This window comes from Myotis brandtii, unplaced genomic scaffold (genome assembly GCF_000412655.1).
Source record: "Myotis brandtii unplaced genomic scaffold, ASM41265v1 scaffold182, whole genome shotgun sequence".
Classification (NCBI taxonomy): Eukaryota; Metazoa; Chordata; class Mammalia; order Chiroptera; family Vespertilionidae; genus Myotis; species Myotis brandtii.
Window position 1 is genome coordinate 3,089,606 of NW_005356751.1, and position 10,598 is coordinate 3,100,203.

General features: G+C 40.9%; 1 protein-coding gene across 9 annotated transcripts in view; it reads left to right on the top strand.

Annotated features, from left to right (window-relative positions):
• Positions 1-10,598, top strand: part of ATP8B4 (ATPase, class I, type 8B, member 4) — a 227,820-nt gene that overhangs the window by 117,933 nt on the left and 99,289 nt on the right. For 8 of the 9 annotated variants that reach the window (XM_014537818.1, XM_014537819.1, XM_014537816.1 and 5 more), the window contains one exon: positions 5,544-5,702. The exons of the other annotated variant lie outside the window; for it this stretch is intronic. In XM_014537818.1, the coding sequence (XP_014393304.1) occupies positions 5,544-5,702 (159 nt within the window). The remainder of the gene's footprint in view (positions 1-5,543; positions 5,703-10,598) is intronic. 9 annotated transcript variants of the gene reach the window in all.

Here is a 10,598-nt window from a genome sequence, read left to right on the forward strand (position 1 = left end):
GGCTTTGTTTCTGCCATTTTGTTTTGATGGGCCCAGCGTTTAGTACTTAAATCACTGGGACCACATTCATCAAGACAGGCTGAATTGGGGCTTGGCCTTTAAGAACCTAGGCAGAACCCCTTGGCCTTACTGCCTGATCCTGTCTAGAACCACACCCTTGGTGTCAGGCCCGGAGGCTGGATGAGCCTTGGGGCAGAGCAGTAAGCCAACATGTTCAAGACTGCATTTGCCTGCATGTCAGTCTTTGCTTGTGACAATAAAAAGATCAAATGAGCCTTTTTAAAATTCCTATTGGCAGGGATTGTGTATCATGTTTTTCCCCAAAGCACTTTTTATTTTATTTTTAAAGTGGCCAAGTTTGAAGTCTGAGAAATTCAGTCTTAGGTAAAAAAAAACTCGAATAAGCTTTGAGGGTTGCTGTCAACCTGTTATTTTATGTAGGTTTTTCTGGTGACATCCAAGTCAAGGTTGTACAAAATTCAGGAATAAAAATTCTTGGTCAAGAAAAAAGGATACTGAATTCTTAGAATTTAGAAAAAGGTCTCCTCTTCCACCACATAATTGTCCAAACAACTTGGGCCAGTTGAAATCAGTTTTAGTTTACTTTGTATTATCATTGATAGACCATAATGAGAATAACCAGAATTCAGCCACTTCCCTTCATATAAAAAATGACTTTGTACAGGTTATTTAGCTTCATCCAAATCCTCCTGCCAGCACTCTCTCATCTAGCAGTGGCTGTCTGGGAAGACGCCAGTGAGTGCCTAAGTGAGGGCAGCGAGGCAACACTTGTATTATCCTGGGGAAAGGGAGGTGGTATCTGGAAAAGCAGTCCTAAGGCCACAACTTGATCATTTCTTTCAAGGTTTTTTTTTAATTTTCTTTTTCTTTTTTTCATGGTTTATTTTTTAATTTTTCTTTTACATTTATTTTTAAAAAATTTTTTCATTACAGTTGACACTCAATATTATATTAGTTTCAGGTGTACATCCCAGTGATCAGATATTATATAACTTACTAGATGATCATCCTGATAAATCTCATACCCATCTGACACCATGCATAGTTATTAGAATACTATTGACTGTATTACCCATGCTGTACTTCATATCCGCATGACTATTCTGTAACTACCAATTCATACTTCTTAATCTCTTCAGCTTTTTCACCCATCCCCCAAACTCCTTTCCCATCTGGCAAAATGTTCTCTGTATGTATGAGTCTGTTTCTGTTCTGCTTATTTATTTATTTATTTTGTGTGTTTTTTAGGTTCAATTATTGATAGATATGTATGTATTGTCATTTTATTTTTTATATTTCCTTCTTCGTCTTCCTTCTCCTCCTCCTTCTTTTCCTTCTCCTCCTCCTCCTCCTCCTCCTTCTCTTAAAGAATACCCTTCAACAGTTTATGTAATACTGGTTTGGTGGTGATGAACTCCTTTAGTTTTTTCTTGTCTGGGAAGCTCTTTATATGTCTTTCCATTTTAAATGATAGCTTTGTTGAGTAGAGTTGGTTGAAGGTCCTTGCTTTTCATCACTTTGAATATTTCTTGCCAATCTCTTCTGGCCTCAAAGTTTCTTTTGAGAAATCAGTTGACAGTCATATGGGTACTCTTTTGTAAGCAACCAACTGCTTTTCTCTTGCTGTTTTAAAATTTTTTCTCTTTGTCTTTAAACTTTTGCATTTTAATTATGAAGTGTCTTGATGTTGGCCTTTTTGGGTTCATCTTGTTTGGGACTGCTTTTTCTGGACTTGTATGTCTATTTCCTTCACCAGGTTAGGGGTTTTCTCTCATTATTTCTTCAAACAGGTTTTCAATTTCTTGCTCTCTCTCTTCTCCTTCTGGCAAACCCATGATGTGAATATTGGTAAGCTTAAAGTTGTCCAAGAGGCTCATTTTTTTTGATTATTTTTTCTTTTGGTTGTTCTGATGGGATGAATTTTGCTTCCTTACATTCCAAATAGCTATTTTTGATTTTGGTTTCATCTAATCTACTGTTGATCCCTCTAAATTATTCTTCATTTAAGTTAGTGTATCCTTCATATATGACTATTTTTTTCTTATGGTTTCCATGTGATTTTTTTATGCTGTTGAAATTCTCTCTAAATTCATCTACTCTTCCCCTAAATTCATTGAGCATACTTATAACCAATGTTTTGAACTCTGAATCTAGTAGATTGCTTGTCTCCATTTTGTTTAGTTCTTTTCCTGGAGCTTTGTTCTGTTCTTTCATCTGGGACATGTTTCTTTGTCTCCTCATTTTGGCAACCTCGCTACATTTGTTTCGATGCCTTAGGTAAACCTACTACATCTCCCAGGCTTATTAGAGTGGCCGAATATAGTAGGTGTCCTGTAGGTTCCAGTGGTACAGCCTCTTGATCACCCAAGCTGGGCACTCCAAGTGTACTCCCCACCTCCTGTTGTAGTTGAGTCTTGATTGCTGTTGGCACATCAATGGGAGGTATTTACCCCTAGCTCAATTGACTGAAAGGGCTGGCTGTGCCCACTAGGTCGGATCAGCTTTGCAGGGTTCCACACCATGAAGCAGGGCTTACTTCAGTGGGGCTCTAACGCCTACTAAGTCTGCCCCTTGACTGTATCACTTGTGGAGGTGGTTGGGTGGTGCTTTGATGTGGTCTGAAGCTTTCCCCCAGATACACTGACTCTGGGGCCTTGGAGAGGTGCAGGCCAGGGTCACTTGCCACCTGTGTTCTGCCTGGGACACTTAGCATTAGCTACAGAGCAATCTGCATGTGGCTGCTACTTGTGCTGGGCTTGGAGGTGCCCAGGGGAGACCAAACTGTGAACCAAAGCTGGCTGCTGTTAGTGTCAGGCCTGGGGCCACTTAGCTAGTGTGACAGGGCATGCCCAGGCCAGATGCTACTTTTAAAAGAGCGTTTTGTAAAGTCTGAGGCATGAGCCAAGTTAGGCCATTCATATGAAAAAGCCACTTGAAGCAGCTGGGGTGGGTTAGCAAGCTGTGTGGGGTAGGGTCTCAGAGAATCACCAGGACAGGATGAACAGTAGTAGTCAGATTGATGGAGACTCAGATATGGCTCCTGCCTGCAAACTCTGTGGAATAAGTTCTCAGAAAAGGAACAATGGCCTCTGCCAGCACTTCTGTTTGGGAAAAAGCTGCCCCTCCAGCTCTCATCCTGATGCAAGATGATTCAATTCCTTCTTGTATGTCCCGGTGCCTTTTGAGCTACTTCCCCAGCACTGGAACTTAGAGGGAGTGAGTCCAAGTAAGTCCATACGCAAGCCCTTTAAGAAGAACTGCTTGGGACTCCAGCAGCCCTCTGTCTCACGCAGCCACAATCCCCACTGGTTTTTACAGCCAGAAGTTGTGGGGCATCTCTTCCTGGCACCAGAACCCTGGGCTGGGAGGCCTGGTGTGGGGCGGGGACCCCTTGCTTCTCATGTGGACCTCTGCAGCTGAGATATCCTTTCTGATTTTTGTCTGCCACACCTGGGTGTGAGACCAGCCTGTTTCTCATCTCCACTCCTCCTATTAGTTTCAATGTGGCTTCTTTATAGTCTTAGTCCTAGGGCTTCTGTTCAGCTAGATTTTAGGTGGTTATGAATGATGATTTTTCTGTAGTTTAGTTGTAATTTTGATGTGGTTGTGGGAGGATGGGAGTACCACATTTACCTACGCTGCCATCTTGGGCAGAAGCCTGTTTTTGTTTTTGTTTTCATGCAAGATCTATTAATGTTAGTAATCTGGTTGGTCAGAAGGGATAAGACCATGTGAAAACTGGCTGCTGTCCTCTAGGTCTAAGAGTTTTAAAAGGAAAAGATATCCTAGGAAGGAAAAGGGGCCTATGTAAGAATGTCCTAAGTTTAGAAGGTGTTTGGTGAGTGGTGTAGCAGTATAATACAGCAGTTCTCTTGGTGGGGCTGGTCTCCTTTCCCTTCAATCAGTGCTGAAGACATGCCTCCATTTTTTCATTTCCAAATGCCATTTATTATGTTCCAACCTACTATTTGGCTTCTGATTAAATACATGTATTTTAATTGTTTTTGAGAGAAAGAATTTTATAGGTACTAACCTGTTTGGATCTACCCTGTTTGGATCTACCCACAACCTCCTTTTATATTCTTTACTTATAAAAATTTAAACCTCAACTGTTTGCAGTACAAATGTATATTTTTAATTAAAGTTATCAGGTTAACATTGACTAATAAAATTATATAGGTTTTAACTGTACAATTCTATGCTATGTCATTTGTATATTGCATTGTGTGCCAACAACTACCCAAAGTCAAAATGTTTTTGATCTAATAGTTATATTTTGTGACAGGGTCCATACAAGATTACTTCTGGTTTCTTTTTCTACCAGGAGAATACCCACCCTGAAAGTGTATATTCTTATTGAAATAGTGGAACAAATTGATTCATTGATTTGGAATGGGCATGCCCTTGGTTTGGAATGGGCTTGGAATTTAAAACAACAAAACAAAACTAGATACATCTTCTGGCCAGGTTGAGGCAAGTTATATGGTGTCTTTGAGAGTCTCCAGAACTCTGAATCTAATCAAGATAAGAAGCATAGAACAGCTGAAAGGAATCACACGTATTCTCAGGCACATGTAGCAAACAAGGCCCAGGTTTCCTGGGGGTGAAATATTGCAAGACCCTTAAAATTCTGATTATGAGCCTAGAAAAACCTGATTAACTTTGGCTGTCAAACTGAAAGTATACCATCTAAACCAGGGGTGGGCAAACTTTTTGACTCGAGGGCCACAATGGGTTCTTAAACTGGACCGGAGGGCCGGAACAAAAGCATGGATGGAGTGTTTGTGTGAACTAATATAAATTCAAAGTAAACATCATTACATAAAAGGGTACGGTCTTTTTTTTTTTTTTAGTTTTATTCATTTCAAATGGGCCGGATCCGGCCCGCGGGCTGTAGTTTGCCCACGGCTGATCTAAACCTATGGAAGAGTTTACATTAAATTAAAAGTGATGGGATAAGAAAAACTTTTAGGACAGTCCACACTTAATCTTGTCAAAGGTCATTGTTACAAACTAAAAGTAGAGAGAAGTGATTTTTTTTAAGTTAAAAAAAATCCCATGTTTCATGAGCTTTCTGTTTTTATTCAGACAGCGCAGTAAGCTATGTTTAAAACATTTGATGGGCTTCTATCTTTGTACCTTCTAACTTATTTTTCCTAGCACAATCTTGTACATATAACTCTGTGTTGTCTAAGAGAGAAGGTAAAGCCTGGCCAATGTGGCTCAGTGGTTGAGGGTCAACTTATGAACCAGGAGGTCACAGTTCGATTCCTGGTCAGAGCACATGCCCAGGAGGGTGTGTGCAGGAGGCAGCCGATCAATGATTCTCTCTCATTGTTGATGTTTCTATTTCTCTCTCCCTCTCCCTTCCTTTCTGAAATCAATAAAATAAAAAGAGAGAGAGAGAGAAGGTAAAATATACTGTGTCTGAGAAGTAAGGTGGTAACAAAATACTGTGGGCTTCTAAAGAGAGTTCAAGGTAACTCATAAAAAGGCTTTTAAAATTATTTTTCATTTTGCAGGGATTGTTGTCTGTGAGGCACCTAACAACAAATTAGATAAATTCACGGGAGTTCTCTCTTGGAAGGACAGTGAGCACTCCCTCAACAATGAGAAGATAATCCTGAGGGGCTGTGTGCTGAGAAACACCAGCTGGTGTTTCGGAATGGTTATTTTTGCAGGTAAAGCTGACTGCCGAGGACTGGTTGGGGCCGGGGGGTGGGGGGGACCTCTTCCTGACATCTGGGGCTCTCCAGGCTAGATGAATGCAGTGCTTTCATTTACCTGCATTGACTGCAGAGTGCAGACCACTGGGGGAAGACACCAATGCTCTGGAAATAATCTGTGTGGTTCCACTGTGTAAGGAACCATGAACTTATGAACATCATGAACTTATTCCTAAGGCTGCTTGGCCCTGAGTTACTAGTGGGTGCTAGATGCCTACAGTTTAATTTCTCTTTCGTTAACCCCATCTCAATCATCTTCAACATATATGTATTAATCAACTTGCCTTTAAAGTGGGGAAATACTACGAAAGAAATCCCCCTGCTCTGCTGTTAATTTTGTAGTCTGCAAAGGTCAAATAATTCTTTTGGAAAAGCTTTCTTGGAGCTTCTGCAATCATTTCTGTTTATACTCCAAAGCGTCTTCTATTATTCGTCAATAGGACAGTGAGCCCTGGAAAGTCTGTGTGATGGAGGTGGGGTGGGAATCAGGGGAGAGAGGGGAGGTACCTCTTCCTCTTCCTGCTGGCCACTTCTTCCATTCCCTACTTTATTTCTATGGGCCCAAGGTGGCCCTCTCCTGCTAAGGAAGCTTACAGTAGCACCATTTCATAAAGACACTCAAATTGTACTCATGGCTTCAATTGCCAGCCCTTGATTTTTAAAATGCTGTTTATCGTGACACCAAATTAAGATATGTTTTGGGCCCGTTGACTATATGTGCAATCAAAATTGGAATGTTTTTCTTAACTGACTTTCCTCAACAACAACAAAATGTTCATTAAAGACTCAAAAGGGTTCCAAACCTGGAAAAGTCCTCCCATTTCTTTCTAAATGCTCTCAGCTGTGGGTGTTAGCAAGGTTCTTGCTGCTTGGGACATTGCCATTGAGAGGACTTGGGAAATCCCTGGAAATGAGGCAGTGCACGTGCTTTTATCTGGGAATGAGTCTGGGTTAATAATTCTCTCATCAGATGCTTTCATTCTTTTGTCATGGAAATAAACCTATGTCCTATATTTCTTCATTTGCGTCTTTCTTGCATTGAGTGAAAGAGAGAGCCAAGCTTATACACTAACCTTTGTTGACCTTCCTACTTAATAAAGGAGAGACTTATTGAAGGTTCTCTGATGGGAAGGACCCTCCTAGTTTGCTCTCTGTCGTCATAGAGATGGGAATGCTTCATCCTAGGAATGGGCTGTAGCCCAACATTTTGTTTGCATTTGTATGATCTTGTTTGAAAAGATGGATTCAGGACTATGGTTCAGCTACAGCACGTTAAGCTAGGACAGCTGCTGTGAACCATATAGGGGCTAAGTTTTCCTTCATAAGGTTGACTCTCTGGGAAAACGCTCCTACATAGAAGGAAGGGGGGTGGTAAGTTGAGCAGGTCTCCCTCTCAGTAGTATAACAGAAAGTTTGCACAATTTTGAATTGGACAGCTCTGGGTTCAGACTTGTTTACCAGCTGTAGGATGTTAAACTTTGGCCACTGAAACTTCCAAAGCTTTCGTTTTCTGCTCTAAGTGGGGATAATAATAGGTACATTAGACAGTCATTGTAAAAACTCAGTGAGACAATGCATATGATAAGGGGATGCTTGGCAAATGTTTTCCGTTCTTCCCTGCTGCTTCCTTCTTTCGGCATCAATTCAGAGTGCATAGGCTGGGAAAATGTACTGCTCTTTGAATCTTGGCAGAGGGAAGTCGGGGAACACCCTCTTCCTTTGTGATGTGGCCTGGATGTTTCCTGGCAGGAAACCTTCATTTGGCAGATATTTGAATGCAGAGAATGCCTCCATTGTCTTTCCTCTGGGCACAAATGTTGAATAAAAGCTTTCCTAGAATGATGGCAGGCAGAGGAATGGATGGTTTCATCAATGCCAAAGTTGCACAGATGACTGTCTCAGAACCCATAAGTCTTGAGACATCTAATGGGGCAACTAGTTCCAGGTAAACACCTAGATGTTCTGACAGTTATCCAAAATAAATTGTTAACTATTTGGATGACAGTTATCCAAAATAAATTGTCATCATGAAAGACAAAGAAGGAGCTACCAAATAATTCTTTCTGTATTATTACTCTAATTATACCTACCATTGAGGATTGTGAAAGGAATATAGTAGAGACAGACATGGTTTACCTTATAAATCTATAATTTAGGAGGGTCTAATGTACATTAACACCTAGGCCATGCCTGCCTGGTAATGACTTTTCCTTTGTACCCAAGAGAGGAGAAAGTCTGGTTTCTGAGGGTTGGATACTTATTCGTTTAAGGTGTTCCCTCCATCTTGGCACATAGTAGATTTTTTTTTCTGAATGTCTTCTATTTGCCCTTCCAGATCTACTGTCACCCTTCTCCACTCTTCTCTCTGGCCTAGAGGCTAACTTGTATGGTTTATACTCATAGGTTTCCTTGAACTTTGGCTTTTATTTGGGCCATGGTTATTGGGGATCCCTGGGAAGAGATAGATCAAAGGGAGAAGGAAGGTTGAGATCGAAGTATTTATTCTTCCTGACTGTCTTCCTGAAGTCACTTCAAGTTAGCTGGGTCCCTCAATATAAAGTTACTCTTCTAACGGCTGCAAATTCTACATACCCCTTTCCTCTAAGGTCTAATAACAACTATCTCCCCTCATTCCCTCCCTTCAAGAGAAATGTCTTGATTGCTACTAAGTCATTGGTTTCTTTCTTAACCTTTTGTCTTCCATGCACACTTTTGTATAGTCCCTTTATAAATAAACCTTTCTCTAATTATCCTTGTTCAATGTGTCATCTATTTCCTGTTTGGACTCTGAATGAGTCATTGTCTTAAATACACATTGATTAAATGAGTCAGTGAAGTAATGGACTATTTCATGTAATTTTTTAAATAGTGTTCAAGAGCAAGAGATTAAGAGTTAGCTAAATCTGGGTTCAAATTCTGGCTCTGACACCTACTAGACAAGAAATCCTAGGCAAGTTACTTTAATTCTTTAAATTTCAGGTTCATTATTAGTAAGCTAAGGATAACTAATTTGTTGGCTTATCTTAAGCATTAGCTGAGAAAATAGATAAAGAGCACGTATGTACATTGCCTACCACATAGTAGCTACTTAATAAATTAATTCATTAAGCAATTATTTAATTGAGTGCCTACTATGTGTCAGGCACTATACTAATTACTCATTTGTGATTAAGAATGTGACTAAAACAAATACAGTCCCTTCACTCATGTGGTTTTGGATCTGATAGGAGACAGATACTTTAATGTCAAACAATTGTAGTCTTGAATATAGAATCCAAATGGAGATGAGTACTCTGAAGAAAAAGAACATGGATTCACAAGAGTATATAATGCAGGAACATGAAAGGAAAGAGCAAGTTAAGTAAAAGGCACATTATAGGTAAAGAACCTATGGCAGGCATGAGGATGGTGAAGTAAAAAATAAAACTTAAGCAGGCCAGTGTGGAGCATAGAGAGCAAGGAGGCTAGAGATGAATGAATGTCTGGAGACATGGGTGGGGGTTGGACCATGTAGGACCTTGTGGTCCATCTCCAGGATTTTGGTCTTTATCCTAAGAACATTGGGAAGCCATTGCAAGTTTTCAAACTGATGGTCTGTGTTTATGTGTTAAATTTCAAAAGTTCACTCTTGACTACAGTGCTGGTAAAGCTGATAAATAGCAGATCCCAGAAAAAATGTATGATTGTGTTAGGGAACGAAAAGAAGTATTGATTAGCGTTAGGGGAAGAGTAGATTTAGGGAGACAAAGTTACTTTGGATTAGAGTATGAGTCATGGAGATAGATTAGATTCCTAGGTGTCTGTCAGCTTTCACAACTGGATGAGAATTGCTGCCCTTTACTAAGATGAGGAACTTTGGAGCATGGAGACCATGGAGTATAGAAATATACATATACCTGGAGATTACAAGTTGGGCTGGACAAGGGCCATTTGAGAAGCCTGAGAAAGATTTAGGTGAAGATGTCATATAGGCACTTACATATAGAGATCTAAATATATGGGTTTTCAGAGCTCAGGAGCAATTTGAGCTGGAGATATATATTTGGTCTATAAATGATAATTGGAATTGTGGTTTTGGTGAGATTTCCCAAGGAAGGTTGACTGAAAACGTAGAGAATATAGCCTCTACAAGCTTAATGAATCCCAGTATTTCATGGTTGAGTGGAGAGTGGTGGTCATCATGAAAGACAAAGAAGGAGCTACCAAAGAGGTAGGAGGAAAAGCAGGAGAAAATTGTAACAATGTGTGTTTCAAAAAGATGGGGTAGACAACAGCCAAAGGCTGCTGAGAGGTAAAAGAATGCATAGGAGATATTGATGATAGTACCAGATCTGCTGAGTGGAGTGATTGACCCAGAAACTAGGTTGAGTAATGAATAAGAGATAAGGAAACAAGGACTGTTGAGTATAGAAAAGTCTTTCAAGAGATGTACCTTTGAAGTCAAGAAGATATGTGTATATCAAAATCTGTGCTGTGGATATTCTATATAATAAAGAGGTAATATGCAATTAACCATCACTCCAACACACAAGGTGGCCGCCCCATGTGGACACAAGATGGCCACCATAAGATGGCTGGCAGGGGAGGGCAGTTGTGGGCAATCAGGCCAGCAGGGGAGGGCAGCTGGGGGGGGACCAGGCCTGAAATGGAGGACAGTTGGGGGTGACCAGGCCAGCAGAGGAAGGCAGTTGGGGGCAACCAGGCCGGCAGGGGAGGGCAGTTGGGGACCAGGCCTGCAGGAAAGGGCAGTTAAGGGCGATAAGGCCGATAAGGGAGGGCAATTAGGGGCAACCAGGCCTGCAGGGGAGGGCAGTTAGGGGTGACCAGGCCGGCAGGGGAGGGCAGTTGGGG